Source organism: Zootoca vivipara, chromosome Z1 (assembly GCF_965207765.1).
Source record: "Zootoca vivipara chromosome Z1, rZooViv2.hap1.1, whole genome shotgun sequence".
NCBI lineage: Eukaryota > Metazoa > Chordata > Lepidosauria > Squamata > Lacertidae > Zootoca > Zootoca vivipara.
In genome coordinates this window covers 24,883,184-24,906,411 of record NC_142583.1, presented here as the reverse complement: position 1 = coordinate 24,906,411, position 23,228 = coordinate 24,883,184, and the positions used below count along the sequence as shown (strand labels likewise).

Genomic DNA, 23,228 nt, shown 5'->3' with positions numbered 1-23,228 from the left:
CACGGCGCCAGGGCGTCCGACCCGCTTAAGACGGTCCTGCTGTTACATCTCATATGGATAGTGCTTCCAGTCTCTTCGTGTTGCTATCCTCTCCCCCTCTCTAAAAGCATGTTAGTGCCATTAGAATAATAACTACAGTACTTTAAATTTTCAGGCTGCTTTTATCAAAGAGAGAAACCTTTCTTTGTGTGTTAACTTTAAATGTATTTGAATTTTAAATAGAGAAGGGTAGGCCTAAGTAAGGCCAGAAGAGGGAGCTCTGAGTTAGGTTTAAAAAAATGAGAAGTACAGCTATATAATAAGGAAATTCTTGTCTTGTCTCTGAGCGTTAGCCTGACATACATAAATACATACATGTATGTACATACATGTAAGCAATATACTATACACAGTTGTTTTCATGACCTAATGCAGTTTTCATTACCAAAAGCAGGGTGCCCTCAAGCATCCCCCTTGTGTTCACCAATGCCCCCTCCTGTTTTTTTAATTTTTAAATAAGTTGGGGTTTGAAGGTTTCTTCTGATTCTTTGATGGGGAGGAGAGTTACACACACAAACCTACCATTCAGCTTGACATATCTTGTTTTGTATGTCATGCATCTATCTCATATATTGGTTTCACCTTTTAAGTTGCATTACTGAAATAAAGGCACTTTTCGACGATATTCTAATTTCCCGAGTTTCACCTGTACATGCCATGAAAAGGAAACAGCAAAAGATTCAAATTGAATTGTACTGTAAAGGCTTAGGTTATCTAAATTATTTCTCATTTTCCACCTTTAGGTCCTTGTTTGACAAAAACAAAAAAACAGAGCAACGCAGTAGCATGGAAGTGTCCATTGCTCTGACTCCCACTTTTCTGGATATGCTCAGACAAGCTAAGCCTACCATAACTGCCAACACTAGAAGTAACAGACAGCTTTTGCTACTCCTACTACCTCCTTGTACAGTACAGTATGTACTCTGAAATTTGCCAGACTCTGCCTCTAAACTTGCCTGGCCACACCCATGTACCAGAAAGTTTTAAATCAAAACTTGGTAACCAATTTTTAATATTTCTTGTAAACCACTTACAAGTTTTATAACAATCAAGCAGTCTATAAATTATAAAGGGAAAGGAAAAACCCTACCACTGAGGGTCAAAGTAGAAGTGGTTCTAAATGTATCTTTATCCTTCAGATGTACGATTTTTTAAATAATTCAAATAGCAGCTCAGATTTTTTTTTGGAGGGGGGGCCTCATCATCTTCGTTATCATAGCAAGGAGGGAGAGTTTTTCCTCCCCTGCAGTGATTTGGATGAAAATCACTTCATTTTTCATGGGAGGACCATTCGTTCCCCCATTAACCTAATGGGAGATTCCCTCCTGGTGCAAATAGTAGCTTCAGAGGAACCAATTTTATTTCATCAGGAGTGCAGCAGAGAAGGAAAGTGTTAACCCCCACACACCTGCTGTGATTATAATATTGTGTGGTTTTTTAAATAAAAAAGTATGTTTAATGTTTTTCTTGGCCCAGATAAGTGGGCCAGGCTGGTTGCCTTGATTTCACAATTAGACCAAGCTGTTTAGTGCTTTTTTGTAAACATATTGTATTTGCAATAATGCGTAATACTGTAGATATAAAAATCTTGCGCTTTTTTTACTTTAGTCTATTGTTTACCAGTATTCCAAACATCACTCAGTTTCTTTAAACCCTGCCCACATTCCTACCCTATCTATATGTTTAGAATGTTGCAGTGCAGATCTCTGACTTAAAAAAAAAGTATAACATCAATCAGTACAAAAGACACAAAAATAGAGTGATTAAATCAGTCCTCTTAAGGTCATTCAACATTAAGAATAGCTACTTCTCTGTTTCCATTATGAATGACTGTTATCTTTGGGGTGCATGTTAGTGAGGTATCATGCTATATCTATTTGCACAACCTCCCGCCCATTAAACTGGGAACATATTGAAAACTCTGTCCCACCGCAATTACTGTGGAAGAGGCTCAGCATCAGTCAATAAAGGCACTTTTTTCTATACAGATACAATAATGGTTCAGTTCAAAACTCTATCCCTTCTGGTGCAAACCAGGATAATTCAGCTGTTATGAATGGAGTGTTATGCTAAATTTTCATTGTGTATATAGAAAACAAAAGGTGCCATTCTGTGCTCTCACTTACTTGGGTGTAAACCCTGTTGAACTTAGAGGCTTTCTCCTGAGTAAACATATATAAGATGGCACAAATGTATTCAAGCTTGAAGAAGATGAAAGATGAAAGGCAAAGCATACCCAAAAAAATGTTCACAAGAACACAAAGGACTTCTGTACTGTTTGCATATCCTAGTGCTTCCTGTTTGGGCATCTTCTTGAAAAATTGACTTGCAATTCAGTAATTTTTGTGATGGCTTTGAAATATTATTATTATTATTATTATTATTATTATTATTATTGGTGAGGCATGGAGAGTGCTCCAAAGAATTCAAAGTGCCTGGTCTATTAATGAATGACACAGACTTTTAAACAATAGATGCTTGTTCCCCAGCTACTGCAAATGCTTAGAAAGAACTATATTGCCTTGTATACTCAATAGCTTGATAACAAAAGACTGTTTTTCTTTTATTTATTTTTCCTTCGAATGCATTTGATGGTTCACTTGAACGTTAAAAAATTGCATAAAGGTTTACCAATTATTGCAGAACTCTTCTGTCAGCGTTAATATCTGTGTCTATGTGACAGACATGCAGATGCTCAGGCATAGTAGTAATCCTTGAAACATCTTCTGTTTAAAGAAGCAAAGCTATGAAGGATTTTGAATATTTAATTTTAAAAAAATTTAATTTTACATAGAATTTTCTAAAAGTTGCTTTTAACATTCACACTGATTTTTCAAGCTGTTAAGGGAAATTTTTCTCTTGCAATTATGGTGAGCAAATGCACTCTTATCTCTTTAAAAGAGAGGAAGGGCTTGGCATCTCTCCCTTTTCTAGACAGTAAAACCTCCATTATCTGAATGACCTCAATGCAAGGAAATGCTAATCACACATGCTTGCTCTGGCATTAGGTTAAGTTGGAAACACATTTTTAATTTGGTTACCTGACTTCCGAAGAGTAGGGGCTCTTTATTTTATTTCCCACTGGAAATATTTTAAAGAAAGCTAAAGCTAAATAAAATCATACAGATCTACAGCATCAGAACAGGAATGAAGAAGTGACTTGTGACATTTGTGAGCTAACTTCCATGCCAGGATAGAAAACTAGCACCTGGAACTTTTATCCGAAGCTGAGTGGCATTGCAATTAAGTTCTGGTAAAACCAAGGAGACTTTGTCTGATCTAAATGTTTACAATTCCAGTGCCAAATGCCAAAGTCTTCAGCTTAAAGCAGAAATGCAGGGAAGGCCATAGACGAGTAAAACATCATTGGTTTAGGAACAAATGCTTGGCGCATATGGAGAAGGGCTTGTGGCTCATGTGGTAAATCTCTGGATAATTTGAGGTACATCAGCAAAGGTTTCAGGTTCCTAGCTGATCAATAATAACAACAAAAATTTAGCATTAAACGGGGTGGGTGGGGGGACCCACTGGGGACGGTAGTAGTAAGCCATGGATCTTTTTTGTGGAAGGTCAGTTCAGTTCTGGTACTACGCTGAGTTCAGAGTCTTTTGCACCAGGCTCAGATTGATGGATCTTGATATTAAAGGTGGAAGTGGGGGATACAAGTGGAGTAGATCCCTCGAGCCTGAATTCTGCCCACACCTGGCTTAAGGGATAGCCTAAGTGGGGGTGGCTGTCTAGTCAGCAAATGGAGCTTCCCATACACCTTCTAAATGTAGATAAATGCAAAGCCAGGAAGACTTATAGGACCAGAATTGCTAGATTTCATGTAGACCTTTTAGTCTGGGCATCCCCAAACTGCGGCCCTCCAGATGTTTTGGCCTACAACTCCCATGATCCCTAGCTAACAAGACCAGTGGTCAGGGATGATGGGAATTGTAGTCCAAACATCTGGAGGGCCGAAGTTTGGGGATGCCTGTTTTAGTCTTAAGCATGTGCTTGTATCACCTAGAGGTTGGTTAGGGATCTGGAGACGAATACCATGGAAAATATTCCTTCTTTCCCTCATTGGTAGTGCATGCCCCAGAACTAGAAGCTTACATAATGTTTCTTAGTGCCTATAAACACGTGAAACTGGGTTTGATGCTTTAGAAATGCATATGTATAATCTTACCCCAGACAGCATTCTGTTAATGCTGCTATTCAAATGATGAATGAAAAAAAAAGGACTGGACACACTGACTGACATTGTATTGGGACCGAAGTAACAAGATCTGTTATACAAACAATACAAACAGAAGTAGTGCCAGTGCAGAGCTGCTCCACTGGAATGATGTTGCCAAACTGGCATTATTTCTTAACATACACTGCACTCTCGACCAGGACCCATTGTTTGGCAATGGCTGTATTCCTGCAACCTTGCACATGACATTATAAATATCAACAGATCTGATTGGCGCAGCTCTGAAGTTAGACTTGAAATCTGAAACAAAATGACAATGAGGCATTTTAGATCAGTGGCATACTTTGCAATGCTGCAAGCTAAATTAATATCACCTGAAATTTAACGTTTGCCTCACTTTTGCACGAGGTCCGAAAGCCTTTAGCAACACGAACAAAAGTTAGCAAGCATGATCCCCATTTAAATGTTCACTTTTCCCCATAGTACTCTCATGAAGGCTTACTATACAGTACCAGTTAGTCAGCCTCAATGCGAAGTTGCTTTCAGCCACTACTGCACAGTTATTAGTGCATGTTGTGAATCGGCCCTCTGTTCCAATATCAGAGGATCTGAGAGAACGCGAAAGAACCTCCTAACCTAATGACTGGATCTTGCTGACCGTGAGCAGGTGTGGGTATTTCCAAAAGTATTGTTTTTTAAGCAACGTTTTGTTGGTTTGGTTGGTATCCTGTATTCTGTGTTTGGTGTTGTCTTCTACCCACTGTTCTTTTGCCTTTAATCACATCCTTGGATCTTGACTTCAGGTTATGTTGCAGTTTACTTTACCCACTAGCAGAAGGATCCAATTTGGATGAATTTCACAGTAACAACTCTGCTGCAGACCTTGCCATCCTGGGTCGGTTTGGGACGGAATCCAGCTAAGGCTTATTTCTGCAAAGTAATTTTGACTGTATGTTTCATTTCTCCATATATGGCCATCGTGCCACATTAGCTCTGTTCATATCCTTGATAACCTTAACATTTGCTTTTGAGATGTTTGCTCCATTATGTTTTACTTCCTTTTTCCATTCATAGATTGTCCAGGTATGGGGAACAGTTACAGCTCAGTTGTTAAGCATCTATTTTGCAGTTTCATTTCCGAGCATCACCAGGCTGCCCCTGGGAAGGCCTACTGCCTAAGACCCTGAAGAACTGCTGCCAGCCAGTATAGATAATAATATGATTAAGATTAAGAAGCCTTCACTTCCCTTCACCATGATTTAGGTAAAACAAATGACAATCAAGAGAATACAGTGGGTCCTAAAATATCTCTCTCAGATGTCAAAGGCCTAGGTAAAGAGTTGCATTTTCAGCTTTACAACAAGGTAAGGTTAAAGTAGGTAAAGAACCCCTGGATGGTTCAGTCCAGTCAAAGGTGACTATGGGGTTGCGCAGCGCTCATCTTGCTTTCAGGCCGAGGGAACTGACGTTTGTCCACAGACAGCTTTCTGAGTCATGTGACCAGCATGACTAAACCGCTTCTGGCACAACGGGATCCGAGGAAGAAGCCAGAGCGCACGGAAATGCCGTCTACCTTCCCACCACAGTGGTACCTATTTATCTACTTGCACTGGCATGCTTTCAAACTGCTAGGTTGGCAGGAGCTGGGACAGAGCAATGGGAGTTCACCCCGTCGTGGGGATTCAAACTGTCGACCTTCCGATCAGCAAGCCCAAGAGGCTTGGTGGTTTAGACCACAGCACCATATGGGGATGGATTTCTTCTACCGGTTAGGTACTGCTGTAGGGAATGCCGCCTCTGAGCATAGCTGTCAAGTTTTCCCTTTTCTCGCGAGGAAGCCTATTCAGCATAAGGGAATTTCCCTTTAAAAAAGGGAGAACTTGACAGCTATGCCTCTGAGATCACCAAATCCAAACACTTGAGGGAAATGGAACTACCAATCTTAACAGAGAGAGTCTGTTGAGCTAGATCAGGCATCCCCAAACTTTGGCCCTCCAGATGTTTTGGACTACAGTTCCCTCCCATCTTCCCTGACCACTAGTCCTGTTAGCTAGGGATCATGGGAATTGTACGCCAAAACATCTGGAGGGCCGCAGTTTGGGGATGCCTGAGCTAGATGGACCAATGGTCTGATTCAATATAAGGCATTATGCTCCTGTGTAAGACACTGAGATAACATAGCAAGAAAATACACACACACACACACACACACACACACACACACACCTCTGCATGTTTTTTTTACCATTTTGTGTTTGGATCCTACCTGATAAAGAACCAACTCAGTCCTCCTAATTATAATTATAGGATGTGGTTTTTCACAATGGATAAATCAAAGGCAGTTGGATATGTTGCTGGTGATTTAGCCTTTTTATACCAGTTGAGGAAATAATGAACCTTATCCACCCCATTCTGTGAGGAGGAGATGACTTTGGATGTAATTTGGACTGAATATGCTTAACAGACAAAGAATAGAGCGTGAGAATTCATCTTAGCCTTGAATAATTTTGAATTGCTCTGGTTCTGGGAAATCAACAAGTACTGCTTGGAATACTTTTGTTGAGTTCAGTAGAAAGAACTTATTTCTCCAACAAACAGAAGCTGTTTTTTCAATGCTTTCACAAATAAAGATACTCCTCTGATAGCAGACAAATAACATGAATAGTTAAAGTAAGGATTGGGTCAAGGCGAAATGTTTGAAAAATTGCTCCTTGTTTACTGTGAGTGGAGAGAGGATTTCTCCATAAGGTTTGAATGACGGATTATTATTCTTTTAACACAATAAGAAGTACACAAAGCCTTGACTGTAGGTATAGGGGTCCAAAATTTGCAACCCCAAGAACAAAAACAGTTCACGACAAGCCAGACTTTTGATAAACACAGGGGGGCACAGCTAAATGTTTCCTTCTGCCAACATTCCTCAAGAACATCCAATGTAGCTGATGAAATCTCATAATACTGGCAACCTCTCAACCCAGCACAATTATCATAGCTTTCAAAAGAAACTTTCCTTTAACTATAATATACTGGATATCCTTGAGTGGCGGCTTACACAGACCTACTTAACGGGTTTAATTTTAACTGTAATGTCTGTGTATTGTAATATTAAACAAAATAAATATTGCCCTATTTTGGAGGGTGGGGAAAGGAAATTAATTTTACAGCAATGAGAAGCTGAGCCTTTAGTGTCATCAGCCCAGTCTTGTAGAACACCCTGCCAATAGAGATTCAGTGGGCACCTTCTGTGCCAACTTTTAAACCTTTCTATTCCACCAGGCCTTGGCAGGCAATAAAGAGTACACTGGAAATATGCTGGTAAGGCAAGTTAAATGCTATTTTACCAAGCAGCTTAAAACAAGGCATAGAAGTTGGAAGTAGAGTAATTATTGTTTCTGCTTCATTTACAGTGTCAGGAACCTTAGGCCCTAGTCTAGACATTGCTAAACTGCAACTCCCATTATCTTTGGCCATTGACCATGCTTGCTGAGGCTGATGGGAGTTGGAGTCCAACAACATCTGGAGGGCCCACAGGTTTTTCCACACTTGCTGCAGCAGAAAGGCTGAATCTGCACGATTAACTAGTGTCCACATACAGTGGTACCTCTAGTTACAAACTTAATTCGTTCCGGAGGTCCTTTCTTAACCTGAAACTGTTCTTAACTAGAGGCGTGCTTTTTCTAATTGGGCCTCTTGCTGCTGCTGTGCCGCCGGCACATGATTTCTGTTCTCATCCTGTGCAAAGTTCTCAACTCGAGGTAACTCTTCCAGGTTAGCAGAGTTTGAAACCTGAAGCATTTGTAACTCGAGATACCACTGCACAATCAACATAGAGCACCAAAACTGCATCAGTTGCAAGCAAGGAAGAAATAGGGTGATTATTTACTTCTCCAGTTGACCTACCTGGCCCATATGCAAGGAAGAATCCTCTCATATCCATCAGCTCATTATCATAGCCATGCCATCCATTCTGCCAGGCATCTCTTTTCCCAGTTCCATTCTCCCAGAATGGAAGCTTTTCTTTGCTCTGCAGGGGAAAGAAATTATGTTCAACATGAATGTGTTACACATCTCAGCCTTCAGTCCTAAACATAGTTATTGAGCAAAAGTTCCACTGTGAAACTAATTAAACTTCCTTCCAAGTAAAGGTGATCATGCAGATGAATGGATTTAAAGAACAGAATCATTAAATTAAGTAATTGTATTTAATTGCTTTCACAAAAGGTCATACAGCACTACAAATACAGAACCTACACATTAAATGACTGAAGCACAATCTGTGCATGCCTACTCAAAAGTAAGTCCCATTGAAATGTACTCGGAGTCGAGAGTGAATTTCATGCTCTTTATTCAGCTCATAGTCATCAAGGAGAAGAGGAGAAGAAGAATGGCTCTTTTCCCAAAACCATCTGCTTATATACATTATTTACACAATGGGCCTTGCGTGATTGGCTACTTCAGGGCTACACCTGTGGGCCAATTATATTGTGGATTGACTTCTGCCTGCAGCCTGATTGGCTGCTCCTACAGGCCAATCAGGTAGCAGATTCACTTCTGCCCGCCGCCTGATTGGCTGCTCCAGCAGGCCAATCAGGTTGCGGATTCACTTCCACCTGGAGTTGGATTGGGTAGCTCCCGCTGTTTCTGAATCCTATTGTTCTAGGATTCAGCTCAGTACATAACACCCATGTTCAGTGAAACATGCCCTAGATACGGTAAGTGTGCATGCTGTATAGAATTGCCATGCTAGTTTTAATTTTGCACTGCAATTTAGTCCTCCATAGACAAAGGGTTGGTAAAATAAAAAATATGAAGGGCATCCTAGATGAGAGCCCTGTGTAAATGGGTCTAACCGGTCATTTAGTTGATATAGATTAAATACCATTGCACAGTATTATGTTACCGTAACACAAACAGGTCAGTAGTGTTTCATGAAGTGACTGCCCTCATCTTTTCAAAGAGAAGGAAGAAAACTCAGACATCTTTCCAAGCTACAACCTTGCTTGCGTAAACAATTCAGGATGACTCGTCTATCAAGGAGGTATTTGTGAGTAAGCGTCAAGAAAAGGGCTTGGTATCTCTTCCAGCTATCCCATGAACCCCCATACTATAGAGTTCTATTCTGTATTCTGCATCTTTTAAACCACAATTAAGCCATTGTTTGTCTCCCACCAAACAAAACACTACCAGTAAGCCAATAACAAACTTTGATTATAACATATGGTTTGTTTGGAGAGATACAACCTATGAGCCCAGGTTTGGACATAATGCTAAGCCAAATACTGGAGCAGAAATGGGAAAGAGAAAAGTGGCCAAATTTTAGCACCAGCACACTGCACCTTCACCTTTAAACAATAAATTGGTTTATCACTTCAGCCACAACAGCTGCAGCAAGCAATGGTTTTGAGAAGAGCCGGCTTCGATCCTTCTTTTACAGGAATGTATGCTTCCTGTAAAACAGGTGGTGCTGTGGGTTAAAGCACAGAGCCTAGGACTTGCCAATCAGAAGGTCAGCGGTTCGAATCCCCGCGACGGGGTGAGCTCCCATTGCTCGGTCCCAGCTCCTGCCAACCTAGTGGTTCGAAAGCATGTCAAAGTGCAAGTAGATAAAGAGGTACCGCTCCGGCGGGAAGGTAAACGGCCTTTCCGTGCGCTGCTCTGGTTCTCCAGAAGCGGCTTTGTCATGCTGGCCACATGACCTGGAAGCTGTACGCCGGCTCCCTCGGCCAATAAAGTGAGATGAGTGCCGCAACCCCAGAGTCGGTCACGACTGGACCGACTGGACTGGACTGATCAGGGGTCCCTTTACCTTTATGCTTCTTTAACACACACCCCATTTTCCAATGTCATTCTGATAACTCTGGTCCTGTTTTTTTTGTTTTGTTTTTGTTTTTGACTTCCACTGAACTACTGTGGTGACATATTGGTTTAATGAGAAAACCTATAATACGTTTGAATGTATTATCCCATACATTCAATATGTTTGATTTTAAGTACTGAAAAGTTGCTGAGCTTTTGGACTTCATTCTCAACCACTGATTGGCATTTTCTTCATATGTGGACCTGAGCAGAGGGGACTTTTGATTTATTAGTTTTGATACGCTGCTAGATGAGCCATGTCATGCTGGCATAAGACTATTTTGCAAATTAGGTAAGACTTGGCAGGCCATAGGTTAATGCTAGCAAACGTGGTAGACGTTGTGCAGACCACTGACAGCTAGCTGTCTGGAAATGAATTAAACAGAGCAGTGGTGTAAAGGGGCCCTGGAGTTAGAAGGGGGAGCCAATTTTTCCCCTTTGCTCATTCTGAGTGCTGTCAGTAAAAATAGATAGAGAAAAGGAAACAGATTTAATTTGTCAGCTAGAATTGTTCAATTATCTAGTACATCTGCTGACTATTAAATACAGAGAAATGTATGGATACTCAAGGGGCTCCTGAGTTTTAAAAGGTTTTTATTTTTTTAATGACTACAGTGCTGACAGGCAAGGATTCTCATCAGAAATAGAAGCAGATAAAAATCAAAAGGGATTCCAGCATCAGTTTATTGTGTTACTAGCTCAAATTCACTGAAGCTATAAATTGGAAGGGCATCATTCTTTGGATCGAGCCATTGCTCACTCTTGTAGTTGTTGGCATCACTCATACAGGAAGGGGGATTCGAACACCCCATCACCAGAGGCAGTGGCAGATTTTATGCTGCAACTGTGTGTAGCAGAAATCATGCATCTCTCCACTGTATAAGCCTAAAATCCAACACAAGTGATAATGTGTCGTGCCAGTGACATTCAGGTTTTGCATATTTGTCACAGGCAGGACCCAAACCCAAGGTATATATATGAGTAAGGTCCAAAATGGTTGATAATCTGTTAAAGTAGGCACACACATCATCACATACTTTTACTAAAAAGATTTAAAATTTTACTTTCATTTTGCACACTATTGTTCCTCCTGTGAGCTGCAAAACTTCATTCAACTATACCATGTTTCCCACATCTGGAAGACTGTCAGGTCCATAGCTGTCCAGTTCTCCCTTTTTTAAAGGGAAATTCCCTTATGCTGAATAGGCTTCCTCACAAGAAAAGGAAAAACTTGACAGCTATGGTCAGGTCCTCTGTCATGGGCCAGGAGTCAGCTTTGCCTGCTGAACAGCAGGCTGAAGGTGGAGAGACTCCACCTGCAGCTGATCAACCTTCAATGACCCAGAAGAGGAGGCACTGATGAGAACCAGCTGGTGTCAGCTTTCTTAAGCAGAGCTTCCAAAGCAGTCAGGTGCTGGTAACAACACTTGCAGTTCCTGGCCCAAGCTTGCTGCTTCCTGCTTGTCTTTACTCGCTCATCATCAGATTCCCTGACCCCTGGACTGTCTGATCACACGGATTGCTGTTTGCCTGACCCTAGGACTGGCCCTGACTTTGGATGCTGACTCTCCTCCCAGGCAAGTACACCTCAGAGACTATTCTGGTTGGCTGGCCACCCACTCCACTGAGCTCTGCACATAGCTGCTCAGCAACAAGACTCCGATGCCCTCTGCCCACCCCAAGAAATCTTCCACCACTATGTGCTATCCACAGTTTGAGGGTTACCCAAGAAATCAAAGTGAATTTAACCACTGGGCTATAATTTAGGACCAGATGTAGAATTAAAGACATTTTCTGGAGCCAATAAAATAATTAGACCTGTAGGAAGCTTAAAAATGAGATCTGATTGTATGCAAAATGGTGCAGATGACTAACATGACAAAGACATTTCTGACACCTGTGCTCTGCTTATGCCTTTTCAAAATGATGTGAGATGGAGCAGTTAAGAAGAAGAAAAACATGTTGAGTTGCTTAGACTTTTTCAACAATAACACCTTAAAAATATATCAAATATAATATTGAATAGGTTTGGCAGCCATTTTACAGTGCCTTTGATAGGAAGGAAATTAAAAATCAATTATTCACCATATAATAAAAAGCCATTTTTGAAATTCTGTTCTGTTAATCATGAAAGTGGTTCAGGGACAACTGGTGTAGTGGAAGGATATTCTCAAAATCTAGAAACAATAAAAATTAAGAGCAGGAAGAGACATACTTACTCCGGAAGAACCTTAACAGTACTGTATCAGCAAAGTTTGTAACATTTAGAGAGAGAAAACATTTAATATAAAATGCTAACCCACCCTGAACTAGATATTGTGAAAATAATTTTAGAATAAAATATGTTTATATTGAAAAACAGCCTTTAAAATAATTCATACAAACTGTCAGTACAATCTAGGACCCAACAAGCGAAATAGAGCATATCAACCATGTATGGTGGCCCACAAGGGACTTATTAAACAAACAAAAAAAACCACTAGAGGACTTATGAAGCATCAGACAGGTCACTTATTCAAACTTGTATAGCCCTGACACAGATGATTTACCTCCACTATGAACCATCCTTCCTCAGCGACAAGTGTCAAAGGAGAGACAAATTTCCCTTCTTTATAATAAAATCGAGCAGGGATATCCTCTTTCTTGTAAACTGTCATATGTGGCACATTTTTCAGTTTATTGTATACCTGCAAAGAAAAAAGCTATGAAGCCTCAATGTACATCATAATTGCTGGCATGGATGATCACACTGCCCTAAGATACATGGCCTTTTAAAAACAGCTATTATGGGAACACTGTGGGCTTACTAACTTGTGCAGAAAATCCCATGAAAAAATATTCCTTTTAAAATATTGAGCTTGGATATAATTAAAGGAGGGGAAATTGGACTTCTGCACCCCCATCTTGCTGAGAAGTAAATAATTTACAGTATTTGCATTCCTAGCTCACCCAGTCACAAAGCTAGGTAGTAATATTTTGAAACATATTAAGGTTGCAGTCCTGTGCACATTTACTTGGAAGTGCTGATTGGTGAACTTGGTTTCTCAAGTTCAAATTTTTCTTCAGTTCTCCACATTTCCACATCAATTTACTACTACAAAAATTATCCGTGAATTTTACCTAATACTGCACACATAATTTTGCAAATTCTATTTCCCTAATGTAATGCATTTTTGTATGTTATTTTCATGAATATATGCATTTTTGTGTGCACATTGTCATAGTGTATGCATTTTTGTACATGTTCCTTGGCCAAACTATGGCTTGGCTGGTGTCATTATGGCAGCAGAAGGCACAGGAAGGAGCCAAGTGGCCACTTTTTGTTCCATGCACAAGCCTTTGTGCCATAGTTAAGCTCAACTGTAGTTTAAAGTGACATGTAGACCCCAGTTGATAAAATCTGACCTATTGATGAGAAGGTGATTCAGAGGTCAAGATGACGCATAAAGGATGGACCAATCTCTTAGGCCAGGCATCCCCAAACTTTGGCCCTCCAGAAGTTTTGGACTACAATTCCCATCATCCCTGACCACTGGTCCTGTTAGCTAGGGATCATGGGAGTTGTAGGCCAAAACATCTGGATGGCCGAGGTTGAGGAAGCCTTTAGGGCTACGATGCATGACTCTAGGATGCTAGTAGACAACGTGTAATTCTTCCTAGTCTAGATTATTTACCTTCAGTAGACCTCCAGGGGGTTATTGGGCTGTTTTTAGTTCTTTTGTTTGTTTTATTTATTTGATTGTGTATTTGGGGTTTTTATTTTGTGATTTTTATCTTGTGAACTGCCCTGAGACCTATGGGTATAGGGCGGTATACAAATTTAATAAATAAAATAAAATAATAATACAGTCATATCTTGGAAGTCGAACGGAATCGGTCCAACTTCCTAAACATTCGGAAACCAAAGTGTGGCTTCTGATTGGCTGCAGGAAGCTCCTTCAGCCAATCCGAAACTACGGAAGTGCCATCCGATGTTCGGCTTCCAAAAGAAAGTTTGAAAACCGGAACACTCACTTCTGGTTTTCGATCATTCAGGAGCTGGAACGTTCAAGGTATGACTGTAATAATAATAATAATAATAATAATAATAATAATAATAATAATAATAATAATAATAATGGACCAGGACCAGGTTCTTTCCTGTGAATGCACAAGTAACGCCAGAGTATGGAGGCCAAGCAGCAGAACTGGGTGTTAAGCGGTACAGGAAAGCAGGGGGGAAAACCTGATTGGCACAAAGTGGGTAAAGGAAAAGAAAAGGTCCCTTGCCTCAGACTGCTTCTCCTTGGCTGGCCACAGGCTTACAACAGGACCTCGGTCCTTTACTTGTATAACATCGCTCATGTTGATACAATTTCTCAGCTCGATCACTTTTTCCATCCAGTAAATGTCAGTCATCCCATGATCCGAGAAAAGAATGACATTCAGGTCATTCTGCAGGCCCTTGTCCTGTCAAGATACCGTAGCAAAGACTGTGATTGCAGCTTGGAAAAAATACACAATGCACTTCCCATTTTCAGTTCGGTAAGCAGATTCACCATTCCTGCCATGCCATCACTGATAGAAGAAAATGTGCTGTGGGGGAATAATCCCTTCACCGTTCCAAGCTTAAAAGGGGCTGATATCAAATAATATTCTAGTCTTGGTTCAGAGAAAATTGCACTTAAGTTGAAATAAATGGGTCTAGTTAGAGATGGAATATATACGCTATACACTGTGATGAGGATGCAACCATTGATTGCAAGGGCCCTTCCAGATGTGCTGTTTTTTTGGGTGGGATTCAACTCCATACTGGCAAATTCAGGTTGCACGGTTAAAGTTGGTGTGGCACTTTTGCACAGTCAACCCACTTCCCCAAAAAAGCTTGGGCTTTGGGGGATAAGGAAAGTGATGGAGAAATAGGATGAATTATTTGATGCAACATCATGCAGCCTCCCTTGCAAACAATTCAGAATTCAATAAATAGCCAACATTGTCTAGCCTCCCTGCAAACTTTCCACAAACAAATCAAGGTGCAGGTACAATAAACAGGTAATGTCTCTGCATGCCTGGCGCTCATTCTCAGTGCCAATGGCTGGAAGCGGTAGAGATTTACAATTTGATGTTCCAAATCATCATCAACATCAACATCATCATTTTAATGGCTAAAGGCCTGGGTAAAGAGGAATGTTTTTGCCTGGTGCCTAAAGACATGTAATGATGGTGCCAGGGAAGCCTCTCTGAGTGAATACTTCTGCGACTACATATTCCTACCAGAGCAGGGATCATTTGCCAGAGGGAGGCTGGTTTTGGTGGCTTCCCTGTGGCTGCACAATAAATATTCCTTCAGAGGTAGCACAATGAGAAATTAACATCTGCTTCTGCTGTTAGTCACAACTAAGTTACTACCCTCTTGGTTTTCAGACTAACTTTCTCTGATTCTTTATAGTTTCTTTAAAATACAGAGTGGGTATTTTAAAAGAGGCCCCGTGGAACATGTGTACTCTGTATCCACGGGGCCTCTTTTAAAGGACTTTTAAATCTAGTAGGTGGACTAGCATAAAATGAGGAGTAGCAGGAACAACATCATAAAACCCTTTTGCTACTAGCACTCATTCTAACCTCTTGAGCAGTATTTTATATGCGTAGGTCTTGAAATATCGGAGTGCTGGTGGATTTAATGTTCAGATGGTTATTCCATGTGTAGGTTGCAAGCAACGCAAGGCTTTTAAAGATCAAGAGAATAACCTTGCAGTTATTGCAGAATCAATTAAATTTGCTTCCACCTTCCCACTCTTATGAGCAGGCAGGCTGCAGTTTTATCTTACTAGCTCATGCTTATTGTATGCTGTAATCTGGATGACGTGAATCAATCTGTTATGCGTGCGCATCTACTACATTTATTTCATAGCTACAAAATGTCAGTGGATGCCAAGAAAGTGAAACTGAGCAGTCCTTGCCCACTGATTTTCTAGTTTAACATGGCAGATTTAATCATTCTTTGAGGGAACATGTGAATCTATGTACCAAGTCCCCCCAATGTTCCCCATCCAAGACTTCAGACAAGAGGCTTCTCCCAGCTCTGCTCAGTGCTCAAATGGCAAAGAGATTCTTCCCCCTTTCCATTTTATGATGGCTCCTTTAATGGCTACTTGGAAAGCACAATTTGGCTTAAATGGGGTTGGTGGCTGAGGAAGGGTTGGAGATCTTACAATTGAAGGTGCCTGATGCTGAGCCTGGAGACTCCGGTAATTTAAGGGCCCTCAAGACAGGCACTTAGTTGTCCCTTTTAACTTGGAAGAGGTGGAGCATACAAAGCGACAATCCTCTCACTTTCTCGCCGAATTTATTGGTACTCCATGCATACATTGGCATTCTGACTTTGCTGTTGGTGTGGTTGGACCTCTGCTTATATGAGCCATAGGTATTTGTGACTCACATCTGGAACATGTACAATATGTGCTACCATTTCAAACAATGTGTAGATGTGTAGATATAAGGTGTGATAAAAACCTTTGATGAATAGTTATGAAGAATGTTTAACAGGGATAAGGAAAGGACTGTGGGGCAATTAACAGACCCTGTAGCTTCTAAGTAACACTAACCTTGATAAGCTTTGTCATATTGTGCAATACGTTATCCACTGCTTTTAAGGCATTCTTCCTCTGAGTAGATGAGGGGCCATAGTGATGACCTTCTACATCAATCCGTTCATAATACACTGCTGCCATATCCGCTCTGCCGCTTCTAGAGTGGCAACACCACAAAAGAGTTAGGTGTAAAACAAGTATAGCATGCTAATATTTTGAAGCATCTTTCAGCATCAACACTAAGACTTGGATTTTTTCATGCTATGCGCAGACAGAGGAGGCGCAGGCCATGCTTTTTAATTCCTCTACATTCCTGAATTTGCTAATTTGCCTCTTCCTCCACCCCATTGCACCGTTGTTTCTTATATTGTAAGCCATTTTTTAACACCCTAAATGTTTTGTCCAAAATACAGTTTATAGATACAGTCATCAAGTAAATAGGCCACTCCAAGTGGAGCAGTTTCAGAACTAATGGTAAAGTTCACACAACCAGTTATTATGGTGTAATGCCAGTTTGTGTTGATGCTTTCAGTGGCTTTTAGCATGCCGAACTAATCTTCAGAATACTGTACATTGGGAAGACAGTTGTAAAGTGCTACATTCATAACCATTATTGTCTTCTTCCTCTTTCCTCATCTGTGTGTGTCTGTGTGGAAAATTTAACTGGAGATGAAAAGAAAGAGGGAGCTGAGGAAAATGTTCTTGGTCTTTGCCATATTTTTTCCCTTCATCCACCACCCCCTCCGACCATTATCTCAATTAAGGGCCCTTTCTCCCATCTCCCATAATGCAGAAAACCAAAATGAATTACCTTTATTATCATATCATGCTGCTACTCTTATGGGGAGGAAGGTTTTACTCCTCAGATCAGAGAAATAAATAAAACATTTGATTACTTTACCTCAGAAGCTCAATAGCACTATCTACAGCATTGGAGAAATTGCCATCTGTTGGAACACTATAATATGGTAGACAGTAGGTAGGTCGAATTCCAAGGATTTCAACTTCACACCCTAAAGCAAAGCGTTTAATTAGTTTAATTCAGCTTCCGAATTTTGAATTACGAATTTAAATAATGTCATCAATATTTAGATAGGGATGGATATATTGAAAGGGACTCTTAGACTAAGATATATAAGCCTGCACCAGTGAAGTTCTGCTTTTGCAGCAGGGCTTCATCTTTCTCTCCTCCCCCTGCACTCCCCTAAAATATCCAGGGCACCCCGTAAACATCCGCCTTGAAACCCAAAATCTGAAAATAAAAAATGTTGACCTTAGACATGAATTCTGTGTATCCCTGATATGTTCCCAAAAGAGAAGGGCTAATTTTGAACATTCAGAACTGGAATCTGAAGGATTTGCAGCCATTTTGGTTAATTGCTTGTTAGAATTAAACTATTTTAAAATTCAACCAATTTTTTTCAAATAAAAACTCTAATTTTATTCAAAAATCAGTTCTGTTTGTATAGGACTAATCAGTTACACTGCTCCATATTACAATAAACTAAGAACAGCAATAGTCTATATTTCAAGAATACTTTTACCAAATATTTTCCATTTAGATGTGCAAAACCTCTTTCTGGAACTGAAATGTTGAATCTCTTTCCCCACAGGATCTTATTAAAGCATTTTACACCAATTAACTTTCTGTCACCTCAAACCTTTCCCAGAAAAAATGCACTGTTTTGAGTCCTAGAAGCTTGTGGCAACTCCTAAAGGGGGGAGCATGAGCTCTGAACACAGGAGAATCATGTTTTAGTATTACCGTAATATTTATAGCTGCTCTGCTTAGCAACAAAAAACACAAGCAATTTAAGTTTTTCATAACCCAGGCACCCTGAAATCATAGTTCTGTAATATGTATTTCCTCAAATAGTCCCAGGAGAGTCAAACAAGAGGAGGAATGAGGGGAAATGGTGGTGGCATTGGAGAAAACAAGTAATTTGGGAAGTCGTACACTGAGGAATGTCAGATGCTCTCTATATAAGTAACGAATCACATGCTTTCAAAATTTATGTATCATCTAGTGACTATCGTACTAGTTCTCAGTAGCTGCCCTAAGAGGCCAGGTGTTTATGGTCCTCATAGCATTTTCTGCTGCCTTAAGTAATTGTTTGTGCTCTTGGGTTTCTCTATTATTGTTCTTTTTCCACTTTCAGGTCCTATTTTATTTTTGCTGTGTTTTACTATGTCCGTCTGACCTATACAGAGCTTCATAAAGCACATTTTCCTAAACTTTAAAACCCACCTGAACATGGGCCTTATTTCTATGGCATTGTGTATTTCCTCCTTGCCAGCAGGTGAGCAAAAGCATGATTTTGCGAAGCATAGCTTGGTGGGCTCTAAGGTTGAAGACCAATTTTTCAAAATCATAGGTACACAGTCATTATTCTCCATTGAGGATGCACACATTTTTGTCCCACCATCACCATCTCCAATCAGGCAGGTTCTGCAGCTTCTAAAACTGTACAAAAATCTCCAAAACCAGTCAACAGAGGGGACGAGAGACTACACAAAGGGCTATTCCCTTCGCTTAGAGTGGTACAACTAACTGCAAAGGCTTTTGTCCATCTGCAGCCTGTCTGATTGCTCTGCCGTTATCTCTTTTGGTATTTAGACCATTTAACTACCCCAGTTGCACTATTTTGTATTATAGTATTATATTATAGTAGTAGTAGTAGTTATCGTATTATAGTAAGGTAGTGTTTGAGCCTTTAAAAACTGATATTTCATTTCACTTTCTCATTATGTATGGTATCCTGCATCTTTATATGTTTGACACAGAGACTTGAACCTCTATCGTTTTCCAATTCTATATCTAAACATTGGTTTAGCAGTTGTATGCTGAATGTCATAACACAACTCTTTTAAAGGTTTCCAGATTGCTGCAAATGGTCTGGGAAATGTCTTGAGCAGAAGGAGAGGGGTAAAAGGGATGGAACTTGTGGTTTTGTACTTTAAATTTTTTAAATTCACTAGTGACATGGTCATTCTACTTTAGTTGAAGTAAACATGTCCATATTCTTATAAACAAACTGAGCAGCTGCGTAGTCACTTCAAAATGTTATTTGACATGACCTTAAATCAAGTTTTGAAAAAGATGAGAGGATTGTAACATTTTATCAATAATAATCGGGAGCTCAAAAGCAGTCAATTTATTTGCATGGTTCTTTCCACAACAGTATCAGTGATCCACAACAAAAGTGTTGATGTGCAGATGTTAGTTATGTCATGTATTCTGAGATACCATGTGCTCTGAGGCATATAGTTCTTCAAGTTTAACAAATCTTCTGACTAGACTGTGTGACTTTAGACTGTAGGTGAGGGATTCCAATGGTTCAGAACCATGTTGTACACCTGGCAGAATACAGTCTTCTTCCCAACTCCTGCTGTGATCATCCATGGTCCATTCTGGGCCAAGCACGGGCAAGGAAGTGTTCTGAGGTTGTAGCATTAGTTCCATGGCACTGTCATCTTTAAGAGCAAACAATAGTATTTTCTTGTGTACATTGCAAAGTCATGTACAGAGATGTTCTAACTGGCTCCACTGTAACTGTGGAGTTCCCTTCCTCTTGAGACTCAACCATTTTTGAGCTTTTACCATTTTTAGATAGATTTTTATACCTTGTTTTGGGTGGTTTTCAAATACAGTACAGGAGATTTTAATTAAGCATTCTCTAGTATTTAAAATGTTAATGCTTATTTTGTCCTAATTGTTTTAATCAGGGAGTAATTAAAAATGTTGCTGCCTAACTTGGGGGTGTCTAACCATTGAAATAGACACATTAATTGAGTGCAATTTAACTTTTGAAGACAAAATCCTCCAGTAATTAATAGTTTCTACAGTTTTAAAACTTAGTTCGGAATCTGTTTTCTGATTATGAAATGATTCATGTTTTAAAATTTATCGAACGACTTTAATTCTTTATTATGCTGTGTACAAGTATTTATAAAAACTGTACAGGCTGACATTGTCAAATAATCATTTGGGAATTATCATAAGATGAGATTCCATTTGGATGGATTTGGAGAACATCTGACAGCAATAGCAATTTGTGTGCAAGGCTGAACGGGCTGTGATAGCTTAGCTGTTCATCAGGTTTCCTATTTAAGAAAGGAAGAATGGCTTGGCTTGTTTCTCTGCCTGTCAGAATCGAGCGAATGCCAACTTGTATTGCCATTATTATTATTATTATTGTATCTGTCTGTTGCTGAGACACTGCCCTTTCTGTTGAATGGTCTTATGCAGTATTGTATGAGGGGAGACGTGACTAAGTGCATATGTGGTAAGATGAGATGAATTGGCATAGAACATGAATGAGTAGGCCAGCTGCCTCGTTGGCATTCTCTGTGCACAAACACACAGAGTCCTGCACATATATCAAAGTGCACACACACATAAGGAGCAACAGTAAATTATTCCCATTACAAAAGCAATATTAACGTGGGACTCCATTTGTAGAAATAAGGCATAATATCCAGTGACTATATCTCAAAAGTTTTGTCAGTAGTTCCATATTCAGTGTTGTTGTTGTTGTTGTTGTTTAGTCGTTTAGTTGTGTCCGACTCTTCGTGACCCCATGGACCAGAGCATGCCAGGCACTCCTGTCTTCCACTGCCTCCTGCAGTTTGGTCAGACTCATGTTGGTGGCTTCAGGAACACTGTCCAACCATCTCGTCCTCTGTCGTCCCCTTCTCCTAGTGCCCTCCATCTTTCCCAACATCAGTGTCTTTTCCAAGGATTCTTCTCTTCTCATGAGGTGGCCAAAGATTTGGAGCCTCAGCTTCAGGATCTGTCCTTCCAGTGAGCACTCAGGGCTGATTTCCTTAAGAATGGATAGGTTTGATCTTCTTGCAGTCCATATTCAGTGTTACCATCCTCCAAAGCGAAAGTGGTTTGTGGGTTCAGCAAAACCAGTGACTTACTAGGAAATACAGATATAGATGCTACAATACAATATAGATGCTAATCTTTAATGGAAAAGGGGAATTGTTGAACTTATATTTGCATGTTGGCATTCCAGATACAAAAGAGGAATGGCGTGATACATTGACAATGTTGATCAACATACTGCTCTTATTGGAAAACATATTAGAAAATATTCATTGAAATAAATATGCTTTTTACCTAATGAACAGAATTGATCAAATACTATTTTGGTGAGATTAATATCAAAGGTTTGCAGCTCAAATGTTAGGAACCATTTATATATGATAGAACATCTGTTGGTGACTGTAGATAAGTGCCAACATGGTTCTCAATGCAGCTACACTAAGCAACTGACATATGCAGGTCTTTTTTCAGGGGCAACTCACAGGAATTCAGTTCTGGCATCTCTCAGGTGGACGCCATTGCTATTCTGAGAGAACAAAGGATGTGTTAGTGGTGAGTTCTGGCACCTCCTTTTCTAGAAAAATAGCACATATGTATTTTATGGATTAAACAATTTGCAAATTGCAGTCAGGGTGAAAATACTCCTGTGCAGCTTTCTCATATGAAGGATGATGCGGAGCTATACCAAAATTTCTTAGCTGGTGGTGGAGTCTGCTCGCCGTTAAATTTTGGCATAACCCCTATTTACCGTGCTCCGCCCTACTTAACATCGCTTACGGCCACGTCTCATCGATATGCCTTCATTAAAGCTAGGTTCAATGTTTTTCCAACATAGATTTATAGATTTACTAAGGGCCAAGTCTCTTCAATGTGTGCTTGTGAAATTAAAACATCTGAATCTCTACATCATGTTATGTTTATCTGCCCTATGTACAGTTCGGCTCGTGCTAGTATACTAAACTCCATAATCCAGCCTATGGCTGACAAACCAGTTGACCTACAGCTTGCCTGGGTTCTTCAAGATGTGGATCCTTATATTACTCTACAGGTTGCTAAATTCCTAACAGCCGTCCTCTCGTACAAGAGACGGAATGTTATGTTATCTGATTAGTGATAGTTATAAGAATTTTCTATAATGACATCAGATATTGATTTTAGCGTAGTGCCTAAATTTTTAATCATAATCTTAAACTTTTCTTTTTGAATTGTTAATATTTGTCCTTGTGAGCTGTGAATTGTGTTATATTATTTGTGGCTTGTACGAGTCCGCTGTTTTATTTGATTTGTTTTGTTGTGTTGTGATTTATGATGGGCGTAAAGCCGAATAAACATCTTTGTTGTTGTTGTTTCTCATATGACAGGGGTTGCCAACTTCCAAGAGACTGCGATCTACTAACAGAGTTAAAAACTGGCAGTGATCTACCCCCTTTTGGGGGGTTCAGGTTGAGGTTGAGCTTTTTTTAGGAAGGAAAGCCCTGTTTGGGGGGATTCAGGGCAAACATGTAGAGCCAAAGTTGCTGAGCTTCTTTGGGGGGAGCCAGTGATCTACCACAGACGTCCAGTGATCTACCAGTAGATCACGATCTACCTGTTGGACATGCCTGTCATATGACATCAAATACTCCACAGTATTGTTGCCCTGGTTGTGGTAGCACTAGCAGACCACTCCAATCCCTGCCCCGTTGTGCACGGGATTCCAGGTGTCTTGGTCCTCAACTAGGGTCAGACTTTTAGAGGACATCTGAAG

At 40.1% G+C, this 23,228-nt stretch overlaps 1 protein-coding gene across 2 annotated transcripts in view; it reads right to left on the bottom strand.

The window, feature by feature from the left end:
* Positions 1-4,275: 4,275 nt before the first annotated feature.
* Positions 4,276-23,228, bottom strand: part of ENPP6 (ectonucleotide pyrophosphatase/phosphodiesterase 6) — a 29,585-nt gene continuing 10,632 nt past the window's right edge. For both annotated transcript variants that reach the window (XM_035111720.3, XM_088661060.1), the window contains exons 3-8: positions 17,549-17,660; positions 16,663-16,804; positions 14,348-14,527; positions 12,628-12,765; positions 8,123-8,246; positions 4,276-4,522 (exon numbers count right to left, since the gene is read on the bottom strand). In XM_035111720.3, the coding sequence (XP_034967611.3) occupies positions 4,317-4,522; positions 8,123-8,246; positions 12,628-12,765; positions 14,348-14,527; positions 16,663-16,804; positions 17,549-17,660 (902 nt within the window). In that variant the 3' untranslated portion in view covers positions 4,276-4,316. The remainder of the gene's footprint in view (positions 4,523-8,122; positions 8,247-12,627; positions 12,766-14,347; positions 14,528-16,662; positions 16,805-17,548; positions 17,661-23,228) is intronic.